The 21431-nt window shown below is 47.6% G+C and overlaps 1 protein-coding gene across 1 annotated transcript; it reads right to left on the reverse strand.

Annotated features, from left to right (window-relative positions):
* Positions 1-2175: 2175 nt before the first annotated feature.
* Positions 2176-19782, reverse strand: LOC118091185 (perilipin-3-like). Its single transcript, XM_035127858.2, has 7 exons — positions 19734-19782; positions 14409-14494; positions 11258-11453; positions 9242-9324; positions 7835-8099; positions 5979-6175; positions 2176-2610 (listed from the first exon to the last, which is right to left on the reverse strand). Exons 1-7 carry the CDS (start codon positions 19780-19782, stop codon positions 2176-2178), a joined length of 1311 nt encoding a protein of 436 aa, XP_034983749.2.
* Between the last annotated feature and the right edge of the window lie 1649 nt (positions 19783-21431).

Here is a 21431-nt window from a genome sequence, read left to right on the forward strand (position 1 = left end):
TTTGGAGAAGCCTGGTCTGGAGGAAAGTGTGAGCATGCAGACTTTTAAAATAGACTTGGCCTTTCTCTGGTTGCTATAAGGAAGCGCTGGGCAGTAAACTGTGCCTCTCTTTATTATTGTGTCTCTTTTTCTTTACCCTCCCACCAAGGTCACCAGGAAAGGCAGTCCACACACATCCCGCAGAATGTGGTGGTAAATCTGCGGCTTTGACTGGTTGTGGATTGTGCATTCATTGCTAGGTGAAGATTTGAACCCACACCCATCTGGTTAACCCCTAGAATCATAGACTTGTAGAGTTGCAAGGGACCCTGAGGGTCATCTAGCCCAACCCCCTCCTGCAATGGAGGAATCTCAACACATGGTTTCCTATCCAGTTTGATACCATGCTGAACCCTGCTTAGCTTTTTACAAAAAAATGTGCCAGCAGTTTTATTGTTGCATCATAATACTGTATGCACACCTGACAAACTTTTTTGCCTACAGGGAGTTTGTACGTAACACACTGGCAAGTAACCTCAGATGTGGGGGCCAAATGTGGCCCTCCTGGCCTCTGTCTGGCCCTTGAGACTCTTCCCAGGCCACACCTGCCACCAGTCCTTTCCTGAGTAGTTTTGGCCTAACTGGAAAGTGTCCTTGAACAGAGATAGGTGTGCAAGTCTGTATAGGCAATGCCATGGGTTACTCTAGAAAGCAACATTTACATGTTTTGCCTCAACCATTTGTGCCTCTGGCCCTCGGAAGCCTGCCCCAAAGGGAATGTTGCCATCCACCCCTGACATCAGGAAGCAGACAAGGACGTGCCCACCAAGTTCAACTCGACTTCTGTTTTGCTACTCCGTGAATAGATCTTTCCATCAACAGCTAATATGAACAAGGGGAACAGCCTCTTCTCCTTGCCAGTAGTGCAGCAAGAAATCCAGAAGTGCAGAGTCCCGCCATGGGAGCCACAGCCACACGTCTTCTTGTGTGATAAACTTGTATGATAAACTTCTGCAATAATAATAATAATAATAATAATAATTAGGAGCACATTGCAATGATCAATGAAAATCTCCATGTGTTGCCTTTTAGCTAGATCTGGGCACATACATGGGCAGATGATTTGGCGTTCTCCAATACCTTCTTTTGGAGTGGCTTGTGAAGTATAAAGGGAAGTAACAGAACTTACACATAGGTCTATTGAAATGGAAGCGCCTAGTGTTTTCAGTCTTCCTAAATGCTTAGCCTTGGTGCATGCAGTGGCGAAAAAGCTCCCCTTTCATGCTGATAGGGTGTGTCTCTAGGGCCCTGGAGACAGGGACGCTGCTGCAATAGGTTTTTGACCCCCTGGACCGCTCCACCTCTGCTCCCCTCCCACCGGATGATACTTTTAGGGCAGGGCTAGGGAAGCTGTGGCTCATTAGACTCCAACTCCCATCAGCCCCAGCCAGCCTTCCCCGTCCCACTTTTGAGGGTGCTCCTGCCACCCTTCCCAGGAACTGGGACTACAGGGGTCCTCCTCACCATGTGGTCCCCGATCTTCAGGTGTTACCAAAATAGTATAAGGCGAGGCTGGGGAGCTTGTGGCCTTCCCGGTGTTTTTGGACTCCCGACAGCCTCAGCCAACAGTCCAGAGTGATGGGAGCTCTGGAGGTTCTCTCCATCTTTGCCAGAGAAGGATGTTCTGAAGCAGCTCCCCACCCTCAAAGGAATGTTGGACGGCTGCCTGATACAGAAATCTTTCCTACAGGATATGCTGCAGCCCGTATAATGCTAAGCATGAGCCCTCTCACGGAGCTATCCCATGACTTGGGGAGGAGGTGAACTGGGACATGTATACTGCATATTTTTAGCTTGACAACGTAACCGGGTCTTTTGGGATCCTAGAACAAGGACTTCTGCTGCGATTCCTTTCATCTCCCCTCAGCCGAGAGAGAGAGAGAGAGAGAGAGAGAGAGAGAGAGAGAGAGAGAGAGAGAGAGAGAGAGAGAGAGAGAGAGAGAATTTCCTTGGCTTTCTGAGACAGACACGAGAAAAACACACATGCACACAAAGGTCTAATTCACTCATTTACTGCCAGGCTGCTGTTGTGCCTAGGATTTAATCTAAGAACCAAGCCCTTTAAAAATGTCCTCAAGTCCACGTCGCACACTTTCCCCCTCTGCCTTCTACAGGTGAACAAGACCCAGGGAGGGCTCAGGTGGTTGGGGTTGTTGTTGCCTGGAAGCTGATCCTGGATCCCTGCTGCCCAGGAAGGGTGCCTCGAGACGCCTGCCCGCTCCGTGCGATCTTGAGGGCCCTTATGGCGCTGCCCGGGCAGGTCCTGCATCTGCAGCTGTTTGTGAAGAAGCAAAAGGGCAGGGATTGTGACACGTAGTTGAGAAGCGCGTTCAGGTTTTCCTCCTCGGACATTCTCTCCCACACTCGGGTGAAGATTCTTCGGCAGAGATCCTGCAGGCATTCCAGGGCGGAGAGGGCCATCTTGAGTTCTTCGAGGGCGTAAGAGACCTGGGGGACGTTCTCTTGAACCTGGGAGGATAATTCTTCCACACTGAAGAGGATGATCAGGTAGATGGTCCTCAGCGGGAGTGTGACCGTATAGTACAAGGCGGCAAGCCAAGCCTTCCATTCCTGAAATGCAGACATCCATTGGAAATAGAATCTTTTTTATAAAAAAAACCCAACAACATAGGGAGAAGACTTATTCCAAGTCATGACCTTTGGGTCCACCTAGTGTGATGGAGTGATTAGAGCAGCCTCTCTCAACCTTGGGTTGTTGGACTACAACTCCCATCCTCCCTAGCTAACAGGACCAGTGCTGCATTAGGGATGATGGGAATTGTTGCGCAACATCTGGGGACCCAAGGTTGAGAAAGGCGGGATTAGACTACAGCTGGAGGGAGTACTGTGTCCAATTCCAGGCACCACAATTTAAGAAGGATATTGACAAGCTGGAACGTGTGCAGAGGAAGGCAACCAAAATTATCAAAGGTTTGGAAACCAAGCCTTAGGAGGTTGTTTTTTTTAGCAGAGGTTGAATGGTCACCTGTCAAGGATGCTTTTACAGAGATGCATTGCAGGGGTTTAGACTAGATGACCCTTGGGATCCCTTCCAGCTCTGAGATTCCACAATTCTAGAGTGTTGAACAAAGACCTGGGAGATGGGGCTTCTATTATTCCCCACTCAGTCACAAAGCTCACTGGGTGACCTTGGGCCAGTCAACCTACCTGACAGGGTTTTATTTATTTATTTATTTATTTATTTATTTATTTATACCCTGCCCATCTAGCTGAGTTTCCCCAGCCACTCTGGGCGGCTTCCAACAAAATATTAAAATACAGTAGTCCAAACATTAAAAGCTTCCCTAAACAGGGCTGTCTTCGGATGCCTTCTAAAAGTCTGGTAGTTATTGTTCTCTTTGACATCTGGTGGGAGGGCGTTCCACAGGGCGGGAGCCACTACCGAGAAGGCCCTCTGCCTGGTTCCCTGTAACTTGGCTTTTCACAGTGAGGAAACTGCCAGAAGGCCCTCGGCGCTGGACCTCAGTGTCCGGGTAGAACGTTGTGGGTGGAGACGCTCCCTCAGGTATATTGGGCCGAGGCCGTTTAGGGCTTTAAAGGTCAGCACCAACACTTTGAATTGTGCTCGGAAACGTACTGGAAGCCAATGTAGGTCTTTCAAGACCGGTGTTATGTGGTCTCAGTGGCCGCTCCCAGTCACCAGTCTAGCTGTCACATTCTGGATTAGTTGTAGTTTCCGGGTCACCTTCAAAGGTAGCCCCACAAAGAGCGCATTGCAGTAGTCTAAGCGGGAGATAACCAGAGCATGCACCACTCTGGCGAGACAGTCCGTGGGCAGGTAGGGTCTCAGCCTGTGTACCAGATGGAGCTGGTAAACAGCTGCACTGGACACAGAATTGACCTGCGCCTCCATGGACAGCTGTGAGTCCAAAATGACTCCCTGGCTGCGCACCTGGTCCTTCAGGGGCACAGTTACCCCATTCACGACCAGGGAGTCCTCCACACCTGCCCGCCTCCTGTTCCCCAAAAACAGCACTTCTGTCTTGTCAGGATTCAACCTCAATCTGTTAGCCGCCATCCATCCTCCAACCACCTCCAGACACTCACACAGGACCTTCACAGCCTTCACTGGTGCTGATTTGAAAGAGAAGTAGAGCTGGGTATCATCCGCATACTGATGAACACCCAGCCCAAACCCCTGATGATCTCTCCCAACGGCTGTATGTAGATGTTAAAAAGCATGGGGGAGAGGACGGAACCCTGAGGTACCCCACAAGTGAGAGCCCAGGGGTCTGAACACTCATCCCCGACCACCACTTTTTGAATACAGCCCAGGAGGAAGGAGCGGAACCACTGCATAACAGTGCCCCCAGCTCCCAGCCCCTCTAGACAGTCCAGAAGGATGTTGTGGTCGATGGTCTCAAAAGCCGCTGAGAGATCTAGCAGAACTAGGAAACAGCTCTCACTTTTGTCCCTAGCCCGTCAGAGATCATTGACCTGATTGTTGTGAGGATAAAATGGGAAAAGGAAGACCCATGTGCACCACCTTGAAAAAAAGGTGTTACATAAATGTAATAATTTTTTAAAAAACAACAGGTAATTGGCTGGCACTGGCTCTCCAGAGTTTCAGGCAGGAGTCTTTGCTAGCCTTATCTCAAGATGCCAGGACACAGACCTGCAACCTTCTGCATGCAAAGCATTTCTCTTGCTACTGAGCTATGGCCTCTCCACACTTAGAGAGATTTTGACACGGCCGATGTGACATAATACAAGGATGAAGTTGCCAACTTTTCCACTAGCCCCTGCTCCGACAGTAATGCTTTTTTTCTTTTCTTTTTTTACTGTGGATCAGCTTACAGGGAGGTGGTCACACTTAACTTTGTGCTGTGAACCTACTGAACTCTGGATCATGCTGCTGAGGCACCCAGGAACTGGCCAGCATGTGGATTTTGGGTGCCATACGCAAGCCAGGCTGCCAGGGTCAGATCCACCCGGGAATCCGAACAGTGCCAAATGCAAGGTGCACACTTGCAGTGGGGAAATCAGGAGTGCACTGTTAGTGTCCTGGTCACCCTTCCCCATTTAGTGCTTGCATTTAGTGCTGTTTAAATTTGGAGCATAAATTCCCTTTCCCATGCATTTATTTTAGTTTGTGGACTCAATGGTCTTATGCTCTCCCCTCTCTCTTTACATGGCTGTGTACTTCTAATTCTGCAGTGTGTGTGTATGTCTAAACTAGAGCTTTCCAAACAATACTGTGTCGATTGCAGTGTGTAGGTGTGTTGTGTGAAAGCTCCCCATGCTCTTCCCAGGGCTAGAAAGGGGTTAGTTTAACCTCTGGACATAGGTGGCGTTGTGGTCTAAATCACTGAGCTTCTTGGGCTTGCAGTTCGAGTCCACCCAACAGCTCCTGTTCCTCCTGCCAACCTAGCAGTTCGAAATCACGACAGTGCAAGTAGATAAATAGGTATTGCTGCGGCAGGAAGGTAAATGATGTTTCCGTGCACTCTGGTTTCCGTCACGGTGTTCCATTGCACCAGCAGCGGTTTAGTCATGCTGGCCACATGACCCAGAAAGTTGTCTGTGGACAAACGCCGGCTCCCTCGGTCTGAAAGCAAGTTGAGCATCGCAGTCTGGACTTAACCATCCAGGGGTCCTTTACCTTTTACCTTCCTTTAGTTTATCTTCTGGTTTGCTAGTAAACTGAATTACTGTATCATTAAATGATGCATATCTAAAAAGTGGGTCACAAACATGAAAAGTTTGGAAAGTTCTGGTGTAGAATTTGACCTTGATGACACAATTCTCCCCCCCCCCTTTCCCCGCCCTCTCTCTCACACACACTATCCTTAGGGCTAATCTAAGAAACATTTCAGCCTCACTGAAACTTTTTGTTTCCAAAGGAGATGTGATTGTTTTCTCCCAGCCCAGAGCGACGTAGGAAGGGGAATGAAGAGGCAGGGGAAATGTGCGCTTACCGCATAGCAGTTTTCCGTGACCTTTTGGAGGCTCTGGCACGTGTGGCTGATGCGGCGCTGAGACTGCCTCGAAGCGTAGTGTTGGAATTTGTTCAGCAAGGAAAGCAAGCAGACCACGTACCCTTCACACCTGATCTGCGCCTGCACTTCCTCCCCAGAATCCCCCACTCCACATTCAGGACATGGCCGAATCTCATCTGAAACGAAAGAAACATCACTGTGTGGTCGTAAAGGGAGACAGAAGGTTGCGGCTGGAGGTTGCAGCAGCCCCATGTTCAAGGTGGCCCCAGTTATTTTTGCGAGGTGTTGGGATCCATGGCCAGGAGACATCTCCATGAGCCAGTTGCCATGTACACAATGTTTCCCTACGCTGGGGATTAACCATGTTTGCATTCTTGGGGACCATTTTATAAGTTAAATTGTAATCACATTTTATGCCCGAATGGTGGAGCCATTGTTTAGAGCTTTTCATGTAACCACAGTGGGTCCATTGATTTCTGTGGGTCTACTCTGAGTAAAACTTAGCAGAATACCACACAGTCGTATGTGTTTTCCCCACTGCAGCTGAAAACGTGCGTGGGGGTGAAAGAGGGTGAAATGCCTTACTTTTCCCAGTCACCACTCCCCAGAAAATCTCCGGGACCTGCCAGTTAGTCTGGCTGCCATTCCCTACCCACACTTGCAGAGATATGTCCTGGGAATTATGCTATTTCATCACTTATCTTTCAAGATGACTTTGGGAAGTGAGGTTGGAGGGGCGGGGTGATGGTACCTGCTAGCCACCAGGCAAATCTCTCCTTGCTGCCTCCAATATGACCCTCATTTCACTACATTGCCTGCCCCCTTTGCAAAATTTCTGAAATTTCTCTTCCCATTTTGCTACCTACAGATAGGACAGTGAGCTGGGGAGGGATCATTTCGTCTAGGGCTTAATATTTTCACAGACGCTGACCCCCCCTTGTGAGTGGTCAGGCTCCATAATAAATTTGGTACATCTAAGTGGTAGAGTCTTCACAATTAATGGAGCATGTATACACATTTGTGTGTTTGTTTTTAAAATCCAACACTAGAGGAGCATAAAGTTGTGGAAAGATGCTCGTGGGGCTGACCCAGCCTTAGACATTTTGTCTAAATCAGGAGCATGGAATCTCAGGCTTGGGGGATAAATATGGCCCTCCAGTCCTCTCTATGTGGCCCTCAGGGCTATCCTCATGCCACACATCCTCTCCCCAAGCTACACCCCTCACTGGCCTTGTTTGCCAGTGCAGAATGCGTCCTTGAGGTCTGGTATTGCCTCTTGCTTGCCTGGTACGTGCAGCGTTTTTTATCAAGAAAAATTGGTGCCAGAACTCACCATGAAATTGTAAGTCGCATGGCAACATGGCGGCAGCCCTGAACAGCTGTTTGACAACAGCAGCATTCGCCACTAAAAACTACAGAGTCATAGATCTAAAAAAAAAGTGTAGACTTGCATACACTGGCCAGCTTCTGTTTTGACTTGAAATGTTTGTTTGGGGCTTTGCGGAAGTGCACGAAGGCAAGAAGCAGGTGGGGGGGAATGCTGGCCCGCAATGGTGCCCACCTGAGAGGTGCCGGAAATGTGCTCTGGCTGGAAAAAAGCACTGGGTATGTGTAGGAACTAGTCTACTGCCCAAAGGGGTACTTTGCCTCTGTAATTGCCCCCCCCAAGGCATGTGACCACCAGAATTTGCCCAGAAAGGAATGTGGCACTTGAGCTGAAAGGTTTCTCCCACCCCAGGTCTAAATCTTGGTGGTACTTTGTCTGCACGTATCATTAAGATAAAAAAAACCCCACTCTTTACAGGTAGGAAGCAAGCACTCTAGGGAGCCCTTACCCATATCTTCATCGGCAACCAGGAGATAGTGATCTATAAATGCATGGGACCTGCCCAGCACGGTGTCCACGCCGGTCTTGGCTATCTGGCCAACTCTCGTCCCCATCAACAGGCTCATACTACCAGTCACCATGGAGGTTGTGGTCCTCACGCTACCCTGGACAGCGTCTCTGGTCATGTCAACCATCCCCGATAGCCTGCGGGTCATGGCGCTCTTTGCACATGTGACTTTAGAAGACATCATCTCCTTCGTACCACAGACAACCTGCAAGAGTCAGAAGACACACCCTGGAGGTAATATTGGAAGCTAGCTTGTCTTGGGTACTGGGAATTGTAGCTCTGAGAGGGGCAAACTGCAGTGCTCTGGCTTCACTGCAAGGAAGGCATGTGCTCTAAATTTATGGTGCGTGGGATGCGACCCGAGTTTACCTCTGTGGGTTTTTTTTATTATTTAATTAAAAAAATTATTTATGATTTTCAATTTTATACATTTCAATAATTTTATGATCATTTTAACATTTCAAAACTTGGCTTCCTTCCCCCTCTTCCTGCAGTTCCTTAAATTTATTTTTAATATTCTCTGCACATCCAAATTAACTTAATTTGCTCCTTTATTCATCTACTTTAAATATATACGCTTATAAATCTTCAGGTTATTACAATAATCCTGCCATGTTCTTATCTGTTTACAGTTTATTTGTAAATATTCAGTAAACCATTCCCATTCTTTTATACAAAGTTTGTTATCTTGATTTCTTATTTTTCGGCTAGGTTTCGCCATTTCTGCATATTCCATAAGCTTTGTATCCATTCTTCTTTTCCTGGGACGACTTCTTCTTTCCATTTTTGGGCGAGTAACATTTTTGCTGCTGTAGTAGCATACATGAATAAATTTCTAGAAGGTTTGGGTAGTTCTAGAAGGTTTGGGTAGTTCTGTCCCAAAAGGAATGCTTCTGGGTTTGCTTTCCCCCTAAATGTTATTTTAAACACCATTTCCCAGTAAGCTTTAAGCTTACTACAAGACCACCACATATGATAAAAAGAACCTTCTTTCTCTTTACATTTCCAACACTTATTTATTTGGATTTATACATTTTTGCCAATTTACTCAGTGTTGGGTACCATCAATAGAACATTTTCATATAATTTTCCGTTAGACCAATAACATGCTGTAAATTTTATGTCTGTATTCCACAGTCATTCCCATGCTTCCATATCTATATTATGACCAATATCTTTTGTCCAATGTATCTGCCCTCTGTGTTTCTCTTGGTTTGGGGCTGCTTTGAACTGTGGGTCTTTTGTGGCATTCTTCACCTCTATTTGTGATGTTTTTAAGATGTTGCAAAGTGCCCAGAGACTTATTCTAAATGTTTACAATCTTCTGGGAGGCAGACAGCTGCTTACCTGATCAGCCGTCTGTTGAAGGATGGGCATCTTCTCTTCCATTGTATCTAAGCCCCGACAGGCATACCTGTTTGCTGTTGCAACTAAGGAGAGAGACAGAGAGAGGAAGACACTTAGGTTTTTGTTATGGTTGCTGTCATGAGACCCTTTCAGTCTTACTAAAACAATTGAGCTTTGACTTATTTGTAACAAAAATATTATGCCAAGAAACCACACAAGTAACTTTGGCAATGGTTACAAAATACTGGTAGGGTGAAAATCTATCAATTGTTCTTTCTCTCAGTCCCTCATTTTCCCAATGTCCGTTTTATTTTTCTATGGGCTTATCCACACTTACCTTTCCCTCGCGCTTTCCAGGCATGGTAAAAAAAGGTAAAGGGACCCCTGACCATTAGGTCCAGTCGTGACCGACTCTGGGGTTGCGCGCTCATCTCGCATTATTGGCCGAGGGAGCTGGCGTATAGCTTCCAGTTCATGTGGCCAGCATGACAAAGCCGCTTCTGGCAAACCAGAGCAGCACACGGAAACGCCGTTTACCTTCCCGCTGTAGCGGTTCCTATTTATCTACTTGCATTTTGACATGCTTTCGAACTGCTAGGTTGGCAGGAGCTGGGACCAAGCAACGGGAGCTCACCCCGTCACAGGGATTCGAACCGCTGACCTTCTGATCAGCAAGCCCTAGGCACAGTGGTTTAACCCACAGTGCCACCTGGGTCCCCTTCCAGGCATGGACAACACTTTAAAGCTCTGTGTCCAAGCATCCTTTTTATTTTTTATTTTTTTGCTCCAGAGCTTTCCCCATGAAAACCTGCTTTTTAAAGGCACAGTCTCCGCTGTCCCTCATTCCAAAGGAAACATAAACCCCGAGTCAGTGCCTGAAACCCCTGGAATCTCACATCCCTCAAAGATTGCAACAATGGCCAAATACTGAGGGCCGGCCTATGTTCATAAAGGAAATCAGGAAAACATCAACCGCATTTCTAACCTGCAAGAAATTACCCAACACAACTTTTGTACAGGGTTTTGAACTTGATTCCCCTGTAATTTCTTACTGCCATCTGAACAAACCTTTACTTTTTCCACCGCTGGTGTGATTATTTGGCTGGTCAGTTTTCGATTTCTGTCTGTAACAACCAAATTCAGAAGCAGATCCCCCTGTTTTTTCTTGGTGGACTACTGAGCAAAGTAGAACAGGGACTTACTAGAATCAGTGGTGTAGGAAGGGGGGTGCGGGTCGCCCTGGGTGTCATCAATGAGGGGCGTGACAAAATGGCCAACCAGCTGGGAGGTGGGCACACCGCTTCCCCGGTGTTGGCGCTTGACTCTGAGTGCGCTGTGTGCCTGCCTCCCGGCACTACCATCCTGAACTGGGAGTGGCTGGCACTGAATTGGGGAGCTGGGGGGGGGGCGAAGCCTGACTCCACCCCACTGGAGATGTGGGGCGGGGGCGAACTTGAAAGCAGAACCGTCCACAGGAAAACACCACGCACAAACAGGCACCCTGCAGAAGCGAGTGTCTTTCAAAACACAAGCACAGCAACCGAGCCAGGTGACTTTCGTTTATGCCGTGTCCCCACACTGAGCAGCCTTGCAAGGCTCAGATCTGGGGAAGGGGGTGCCAGAAGGGGCTGGGGTTGCTCCAGCAGCAGTGGGGGTTGGTTGCGCGATGCCTTTGTTCTCTGCTGCTTGCCCCCCCCCTTGCGTGGTCAGGTGCATGTCCCCTCCCACCCCGGGCCTGTTGGAGTCACGCTGCGCTGCTGACTAGAATCCGTTTACTGGTCTACAGGTTTTCCAGGAAGTTCCTGCACTGCGCTAGACCTCATTTCTAATGTAGGAAGGACTCCTAAACCCAGAGAAACTTGAATAGATTGTTGTGTGTGTTGATAGCAGTAGCAATTTGAGGGCGATTGTGGGCTAGCTTGACAAGACTTGCTCGTTGCAATCTCTTCGGCCAATCCTAGCTTGTTGCATTTAGCGTGCGCACAAAATACAGCCCTCTGCCTCAGCTTTACTCACTCTGAGGTTCAAATGTAGTCAGAATTGGCTGTGCTTTGTTGATGGCAGCTCCTGTGATGGTCTTCATGCCTTTCTCTGCCCCGCCACACACTGTCTGAAGGTAGGAGCTTTTTCTCTTGATGGAGGTGTAGTTTGAAGAAACCAAGTCGCAGACAGAGCACACCAAGGGGAGGCTGCCAACTCTCTTCAAGACATTCTGACATGGAAACCAAAGCCAAATCTTTGTCATTTAAGCCATCAGTTGTACAATAAATAAATAAACCATTCAGAACACAGTTCAAACAAAACAACACGTCCACACTATGGCAATTAGATGGCACGACAATAGCATATCACAAAAGAAGAAGAGTTTGGATTTGATATCTCTCTTTATCACTAGCCTAAAGGTAAAGGTAAAGGGACCCCTGACCATTAGGTCCAGTCGTGACCGACTCTGGGGTTGCGCGCTCATCTCGCATTATTGGCCGAGGGAGCCGGCGTATAGCTTCTAGGTCATGTAGCCAGCATGACAAAGCTGCTTCTGGCAAACCAGAGCAGCACATGGAAACATGGGTGTACCCAGCATGGGGCAGGGGGGTGCAGCTGCCCCCCCTAGAAGGCCAAACTGCGGGCCCGACTAGGGAAGCAAATACCCTGCGCAGGCGCCCCGCTTGTTGACACGGGAGGGGAGGGGAGGGGGGAGGAAACGCTGCTGGTGCCGCGGCTCCTCGGCGGCGGCTCCTCTCAGCCTGTCCTGCCTACATTTGCACCAATTCCCGCCCACTAAAGCCTTCAGGCCTCCCAATGGAAAGCCCTGCCGGGCGGCAACCTCTCCTGCCTAAGAGTTCTGCTGGGCTGGCAAGCGAAGGAGACGCAGCTCCCTGCATTGGTTGCAGCCGCTGCCGTGCTCTTCCTCCCGGTAGGCTGCACTGCGATCGTCGGCGTCGCACCCCCCTTCCCCCCTCCACACCCCCCTACCCCCCTGAGTTAGGAGTTGCTACTGAGACTCCTCCTGGGCCGGGAGAGGAAGTGCACCGACAGGAGCCAGTTCAGCCTCGGCGGGCAGAAGCCCGCAAAGGAGGAGTGGGGGGCGGCGCCCAAAGGCGGTGGTCGTGGCTGCTGCAAGGAAGCTGCATGGGGGCGTTTGCGCCGGATTGCCGGTGGCAGGAGTAGCCCAGCGGCAGTGACCCTTCCTCGCCGCCCCCCACCCCCAGCAATAGGAAAGGAGCTGCCTTGGGGGGCGGCACAGCTCTCCGCTCCCCCTGCATGCATTGCCCTCTCCGGGCATTGGCTGCTGTTTCCTTCTTTGCAATGCGCTCCCCACCAGCCACTCTCCCTTGCTGTCCCTGCCGAGAGAGGGCGGTGAGGGCGGGGGAGCCGCTGCTGCTGCCGTAGGGTCGCAGCTGGGGGGGGGCTCGCTCGCCTGCACTGCGCCACCCCACCTTCTTCTTCTTTGAGGGTCTCAGCTTGGCGGGGGGTCCCCAGTATCCTCCCAGGCCACGGGGGGATGGCCCCGCAGGACTAGCAGACCTCTGAGCTCCTTCCCCATCCCAGATATATAGGGTGGGAACTGGCAAGGCTTCGGGGGGACCTGGAGGAGGGAAAGCGGGGCCCAAAGGGGTTTTTCAGGGGGGTGGCTAGCCGCAAATGGATGGGAGCGGTGTTTTCAGAGCAGGGCCGTGTTAAGCATACCTGGCACCCTGGCACTGTGGTGTAATGGATCCCTATGGCGCCCCCACCCCACCCCGTTTCCCGGGGGTTCATTTAGTGGCTGCAGCCGCCGCCGCAGAATCTTCGGGCCCGCTGGCCCTGTAGCCCCGCCCACATTCCCACTTTGTGGCCCCTCCCCTGAATGACCATGGCTTGCCCCCCCCCTAGTTTTGATCCTGGGTACGCCCCTGCATGGAAACGCTGTTTACCTTCCCTCTGTAGCGGTTCCTATTTATCTACTTGTACTTTGACGTGCTTTTGAACTGCTAGGTTGGCAGGAGCTGGGACCAAGCAACGGGAACTCACCCCGTCACAGGGATTCGAACCGCCGACCTTCTGATCAGCAAGCCCTAGGCTCAGTGGTTTAACCACAGCGCCACCTGAGGCCCTTATATCACTAGCCTAAGGAGTCTCAAAGCAGCTAACATTCTCCTTTCCCTTCCTCCCCCACAACAAACACTCTGCGAGGTGAGTGGGGCTAAGAGACTTCAAAGAAGTGTGACTAGCCCAAGGTCACCCAGCAGCTGCATGTGGAGGAGCGGGGACACAAACCCAGTTTACCAGATTATGAGTCTACCGTTCTTAACCACCACACCACACTGGCAGAGGCCACGATTTGTAATACAAGTCAATACTATAACCCGAAGTTAGCAACTCTTTGTGTTTGGGTGGACATTATAATTTTATTTTAAACATTTATTATATTTATTAGTCACTTGCTTTTCAAAAATGAAACTCAAAGTGACTTCCAAAAACAACATTAAAAACAAAGACAAAACAACCTAAAATACACATGTTTAGATCAAGTTTATGCTTTGAGATCTGCTGAGATTCTCCTAGTGCCCTGCCTTTCATACTGTGGTTCTTAGATTCTGTTGCAAGTGAGGGATGGACGGACCAGTCACCTTTGCTTGATGCTCCATCATAGGGGCATTCCATCATGCCTTTCCAGATTTTCCAGAAGAATGCCCCTCCCAAAACCCACATATAAACTTTCACACATTTTGTACATACTTTGCTTGTAAAACACACATTTTTTCCGGTGCATTCTCCCCTTAAAACATGCATTTTGTATGAGGTTCTTTCAAAAACAAAATACACCTTTATTTGTGCACCTTTGGGGGGTTGAGAAGGCATTGCAAAACCTGGAGAGATGGGTAATCTGATCATCGGGGAGAGAATAAGAAAGCGAAAGGGAGTGTAGCCCGGGGGGGGGGGGGACAGGAGGAAGAAAAGAACAGCCGGAACATCCTTAGACAGAAACAAAGTGGGGAGTATTCATCTAAACACTTGTGCTAATACAACAACTTTAAGCTGTGCCATCTAATTTCCCCTCCCTTGGCGGCCCCCCAACTGCTTTGGAGAGTTGGGGGGAAGGTTGGGAAAGTTACATCACATAGTTAAAAACTGTTTTTGTTCGATGCCACCCATGGTATGCAAACAAGCTTGAATACACAACTACCTCATTCTCGATACTTTCCTCAGAGGTCTCTGAAGACGTAGGAGTCGGTTCTGGCTTCGTAGAAGACATGATGCGTTCCGTGGTCACTGGAAGTGCAGAGAACAGAAAGCAATTGTGTTTGGGGGTAATCATGGCTCAATTAACGGCCGCAAATGGCTCCGTCGCCCAGTGGAAGCAGAAGATGGGAAACCCGGGTTCAAGTCCCCATTCAAACATGAAACTCAGTGGGTGGCCCTGGATCTGTAACTACCGGTATCATTCAGGCTGACTTACCTCACAGGGGTGTTGTGAGGATGTAATGTTTATGTGGGGGGCGGGGGGCAGGGTAGAGCCCAGCATACCAATTTCGGAAGGAAGGTGGAATATAAGTGCAGTAAGTAAATCAATAATAATAATAAAAACACAGGCTATGCCTTTTCATACTGGGAAACTTTTCCATTGATATTGAGGCTTGAAATCACTCACACTGTCTCATTTTTTAAAAAAACAAACAATTCTTTTATTATTTATACCCTGCCCATTCAACTAGGTTGCCCCAGCCACTCTAGGCAGCTTCCGACCTATATAGAGAACATAATAAAACATTGAACATTTAAAAACTACAGAGCTGCCTCAGATGTCTTCTAAAGGTTGTATAGTTACTTATCTCCTTGGCTCAGGGGTCACATAACTCCATACCCTCCAACATTTTTCTGATGAAAATAGAAACGTCTTAAGGAAAAGCGGGACATTTTGGGATCAAATCAGAAACCAGGATGGCTTTTGTAAAGGCGGGGCTGTCCCTGGAAAATAGGGACATTTGGAGGGTCTGCTTTCTGGCACCCACTGATGTTGTCATGTCTGCTATAGCTTCCTTCCCTCCAAATGTTAAAGATGAGCAGTCTGTGTTGTGATGGAGCAGCTATATATATACCCACTCAAATGAAGCTCACTACGTGACCTTGAGCCTGCACTATTTCTCAGGTTATTTTACCAGGTTGTCATGATTAAAAAAGAGGAGGGAAGCCCTGCATTTTATTTTATTTTTACAATCAAGAGGTATATAATTTCTATGCAGTAAGTTGTGAAATAAGTAAAATGTATGTTGTGCTGAAGCTCTTCAGAGGAAGGGCAGAATATAAGCTTAACAAAACCGTTAATTTTTTTTATTAACAAATCCGTTTATAGTGAGGACCATGCCTTTACACAAATATCAACTCGACAATAATTAAAAATATTAAAATTCATTGCATACTATCCCAGCAAAACCTTCACCCCACAAAACAGGAAGAAAAGGGGGGGGGGGAAACAGCAACGAGTTAAACAGACGATGAAGGGGTCTTTGTCATCCAGAAATCTTTCTGATAAATGACATACCACCTGAGTCGATCCAGCAGCAAACATATGTGGGCATTAGAATTTCTGTGATACCCATTGTGAGGTGGGAGTGGCCATGATCCAAAGCTCTGTATACATCCCCCCCCCCAGTGTTTACCCAGACTCACCAAAAGGCGACCGTTATTACCGTTTTTTCCCAGAGCAACAATTACTTTGGACTTGGAGGAGGAAGACTGGATCATTCCATTGGGCTTATTCTTCACACTGACGGCTTGCTATGTTAACATTTTGGGCATTTCTCATTAAAGGAGGACTACATTGGCTCTCAGGAAGAGGCTTCCGCTGCCATGGTTTCAAAACTTCATCCCCAGGGTGAATGAGGATGGATTCAGGAAAGATGGCGGCGTTTTGCCACTGTCTAAGGGGGGGGGGGAACCACCAGGGTGGCAAGTGATTGTTTCTTCAGCCTGGCAAGCACTGAAGTAGAGAGCAGTGCCAACCAATCAGGCTGTACATGCAAATTAGTTCCATTATGATTGATTGTCCAATTGGATCCAGCAGCTATTAAGGCCCTATGCAAAACTTGCTTGGGACTTCAGCCAGGGGTGGGGGAAGGGGGTGCGGTGGGGGCGGGCCGCCCCAGGTGTCACCACCGAGGGTGACAAAACGCCAGGCAGTACTCACCGCGGGGCCTGCAGTGCGCCCGAGCCACGCGTCTCTCCTGGGAGAGACACGGTGGCTTGGGCGCGCGCAGGCTCCGTGTTGCCCAAACGGTTCCCCCGCTGCCCTCCCCCAGCTGTAGGGTGGCTGAGTGGGAGGAGGCAGGCAGACTCTGGAGGCCCCATGGTGCGCCCCACCCTCGCCCCTATGGGCGGCTCGCCCCACCCCTGCACGCGCCGCCCCAGGCGCCCGAGCAGCTTCCTCTACCGCTGACTTCAGCCCCGTTGAATCCAGTGGAGCTTATTGCAAATAACATTTGAGCCCTACTGGATCAGACCAAGGGCCTGCCCATTCTGCTATCTTGTTTCTCATATGAGGAGCAGGACATGAGTGCAATAGCTCTTTCTTGGGGCACTTCCACAGGCCAGTTTAGTGTGGACTTGGTGCTGCTCCTGCACATAAGTCACTTTAACTGCATAAACCCGAATATTTCGGTAGGCATTTGAATCCCTCCTGCAAAACTCTGACAGTCTCAAGGCAGCATAGCTGCCAAGTTCCGGCCTGAGAAATAAGGGACTGGACCGGAAGTAGCAGACCGGAAGTAGCGCTGCCGCCATTTTGGAACTGGGCAAAGCAGCATCAAAAGTCGCTTCTGAGCATGCTCCGCCCAGTTCCAAAATGGCCACCGCACCAGAATAAACCGGGAAAAAGCAAAAAAAATCCATTTTTTCGGCTGGGGACAGCTGGAAAAACGGGGGTTTCCTGGGGAATACGGGAGACTTGGCTGCTATGCAAGGCAGTCTTGGGCCAATTTTGATAACATTCAGATTGCTTTTATTCACTGTGTTTGTATTATGTTGTGAGCTTCCTTAGATGGACCATGCCCCCCAATATTGTCATAAATAAACGTGTTGCGGAAGTGGTATTCAGTCAGTACGGTTGACCCTTTGCCCATCAGTGTACAGTATATTTAAATTTTATTACAGCATGTTATAGCTCATAAAATGCCACCAGAGGGCCATAGAGCCATTTTTGCTTTTAAAAGCTTACTCCGTACATTAACTCTGGTAATTCTCCTCAAGTCATGAGAGCCTAAGTAGGTGAATCTTTCCATCTGTCAGACTTGGCTACTTTTTCTCTTCTCTTTGTGGAGATCCCACAGCTGTTAAGCCCGTCATTCCTTCTAGAAAACTCCTAAGAAGTGTAAATGATCACTTGAGTAGCATGCATTCACTTTCCTGGTTATAACGCTAGCACTTCTGTCCTGGCACCTGATGTTCTGTTTACACTGCAATCAATACCTGTCTAGCTAGGCACCTGTGACTTTTTGATTGACATACCGCCATATCATGCATCCACAGAATCTTTTAAGTCTTTTGTTCAGTTTAGAATGCAACACATGCATTTTGTTGTTGTTGCTTGAAACCACATGGGTTTCTGATGTCAGCAACACCTCATTTACAAAGAATTCCCCAACCTAAAGGCAAACTTATTCCATTACCTTGTGGAACTCATAACCACAAGTTATAGTGATGATGTCCAAAAGCTTTCATGGCAGGGAGGCAGGGATTAGGCAAAATAATGGAGGACGTCTGTATTCAGAAGTCCTGCCCATCTACCAAACACAGGGGACAGACAACAGGATAAGACTGTTTTCTTTAAACCATAACTTTTTCATAAGGCATGTGTTGTCTGCTGATGGAAGAGAAATACTGGGACAAACTGACTTTTGTCTGATCCAGCATACTATATTCTCCACATGGCCTAGTAAGTGACTTTAGGATTGCAACAATAATTATCCGACAATAGTGGGGTTAAAGATACACCATAGTGACCTTGTTTGCATCTGCTAAATCACCAGGAAGTGGGACAAAACTCTGAATTTCACATAAACACATCGTTGGAAGGAGCCTTGTAGGCTATTTCCATCTAATTCTCTGCTCAGGGTGGAAACTCTAGAGCAGGGGTTCCCAACAAAATTTTCTCGAGGACCCCTCATCGAGCCGCTATTGTGACAAGGACCCCCATTAATTCCTAATCCTAAAATTAAAAAGTGAGAGCCAAATTAAGAGTCTTTTTATATTTTATAATTATATGTTTCTTACAGTTACGATTTAGGTTCAATGGACACTGACAAAATCGGTTCGAGAGTCACTGACTTACTTGCTTGAACATCAAATGCATTATCTTCCTCTTCATCTGTAGGCCTTTGTCGTTTTAACGAACCACTTTTTAACCAACGGTCCATTTTTAACTACGCGAACTGTAGCTTCCACGAAAAACAACGCTTTGTTTACAAACACTACTGTTTTGCAAAGAGGCAGCGCGTGCCAGGGAGGAGGGAGGGGAATGGAGAAGACAGGGTACCTGCGCAGTAGCACACAAATGAAGCCGACGTGCGCAAAGCATCTTGGGGAGGTGAGCGTTAGTAGAATGCGCGCGCTGCCTCTTTGCAAAACAGTAGTGTTTGTAAAGCGCCACCTAACGGCATACAGCAGAACTACTGCCTCTATCTAATTCTAGTTTTGCGCTAGACTCTGCTCATGCAGGAAGCGGCCAAAACAAAAAATCTGTTATCATACGAAATATATTTAATATATTTTTTATTCTAATAGCATCTTGCGGACCCCTCTGGCATAGCTCGCGGACCCCTGGGGGTCCGCGGACCACCTGTTGGGAACCACTGCTCTAGAGCGACAAGCATCCTCAATAGATGAATTTGCAGCCCACCACTCCTCTAAGTCATTAACTAAAATATTGAACTGTTCTTACTGTCTAGAGGTTCCTCCTAATGTCCAACCAAAATCTACCCTCTTTGTAATTCAAGCCCATTGGAACCACTTAAAAAAATACATTAGTTTTTACACTGCCTCTTAGCTTTAGAAAAACTTCTTTGTCACCTTGTGAATTCAAAGACATAATAATGAAAAGCATGCAGTAAAAAATATGAACAGTGCAAATGCAAGAGAGCAGATAAAATAAATAAACAGTAAAATCAGCAGACAGCTTTCATCAGAATGAGAAAAGGCTTGGGAAATAAAAAAGAAAAAGGTTTTCAAAGCTGCATCAAAAAGCCACTCAGCCTGTGTACACCCATCAAGTATTTAAAGCACTGTATTTAAAGGAACTGTAGTTCCTTAAAGGTGCTGGGAATTGTAGCTCTGTGGGTGGATTCTTTGGAGGCAACTATGATTTGAACATACATTATGTACATAGCCTCTGTTACGTGATGATAAAGTATTCTGCAAACAGGATACCACAACTTAAAAGTCTTTTCCTACAGGTATGTTTGACAGTGGGGCCTCCAACGCTGATCGTAGTAATATAAGTGATCTTTATGTTGCTTACCTGATGGGGAGCTAATGGAGTGAGTAAAATTCTCAGGATAAATCATCATAGCAAGAGCCCGGCGCAATTTATGTAGCTTCTTTCCTAAATTGAAAGATTGCAGCAGGGGCAAATTGGTTACCTATCTGTATTCTGAAAAGTTTGTGCTGACAAATTTGCCGAACATTTGAACATATCCACAGATGTCCCACACAAAATAAAAACCAAACAAAACTGAAGATGAGGATTTTTTTTTCCTTCGCACCAAATTCTTATGAAGGGGAAAGGTTGTTTCTTGCTTCCGTTTATGAGGATGGGTCAAAAAGAGTCGGGTGCAGAATTACCAACGTTTGGTTTCAAAAATTCTGGGCCACGAGGCAGGGGCACAAACAGAACAGGATCCAGCAAACAGGATCAACACAATAATGGTGGGCCTTGGCCAAACCAGGGGTTTATTTTACCTGCTTTGCAGACCATAATACTGCTTAACTTAACAGGAGGACATGTTTTTACTTGTTGCAAAGAGACGGAGTTGGCAACCACCGGTGTACATTTCGCAAATATTAATCGAAAAAGAAGTGCTATCTTAATGATTCCACACCCACCCACCCAGGGGACTGATCAATATGGCAAGAACAGTAAGGCTTACAAGATATGTAAGGTGAGAACACAAATGCATTTTTTTTCTTTTGTCTTTTTAGCTATTGTAGCTTTTTCTTTTCTTTTTTCTTTTCTTCTTTTACCTTTTTTCTTAGGTTTTGAAGAGTTTTGTTCTATGTGAAACAAAGTTGGAGGAAAATTGATGTAAGCGAAATATATCTGGTTGTAAATGTTTAAATTAAATAAAGATTATTTTGAAGAAGAAAAAAAGAGAACACAGCAACAGAAATACAAATTCCGTCTCACTTTTTTTCCAGAACTTCTGCAGCTTCTCAGAGATGTCACACGCCTTTCCCTTCTCTCGAAGAGGCATTTCCCTTATACAGATAGAGGTTAAGGGCTGTCCTTCATAGAGTTCTAAAAACCTCCATTCCTCTGTCACCCACACAGAGGAACGCATCAACAATCGCCTGGATTGCTGCCTTAGAATACGGAAGCCCTTCGTGGGAGGACATTCTGTTCACCGCATTCAGAACTCTCCACCGGGTGGTCTCCCTCTTTGATGCCACTGATGGATCGTGAAGTGTCCCCTGAAATGCTTTCGGGCAATTAAAACTTCACAGAAGACTGGGAAACTCATGGTGGCATCAGTGACGAGGGCACATAAACCTATTAGGACGAATGCCTTAGATTTCCAGGCTAGCAGACCATGCAATTCATGATGGAGGTCGCACAGTCCAGATTATGGGCCACCCCGGCTGAAGGGCTCCATTGCCATAAATATCTGTAATCCACATGCATTTGCGTTTGATTAATTGCCATAGCATAGTAACAATGCTCTGTAGTGGCTCAGAGCTCTCAAATGCTTCAGAAGTCCTCGGATACACTTTTGCTTCTCTCTGCGACCGTATATATGTCACATTTCATAAGCAGTACTAGACCTCAAGCCTGTCTAGCAGCAATGCGTTTTCATTCCCTCCAAGTCTCCCGATTTCCCAGGGACAGTCACAGAATTACGAGAGCTACCCCAGCTTCTGATTTGATCCTGGAATGTGGCTCTTTCCCCCACCAGTGCTGGTGTTGCTGCTGAGCTCAGGGAAGAGGATGAGCCAGCACTTG

The sequence above is a fragment of the Zootoca vivipara genome, chromosome 10 (genome assembly GCF_963506605.1).
Source record: "Zootoca vivipara chromosome 10, rZooViv1.1, whole genome shotgun sequence".
Taxonomy (NCBI): domain Eukaryota; kingdom Metazoa; phylum Chordata; class Lepidosauria; order Squamata; family Lacertidae; genus Zootoca; species Zootoca vivipara.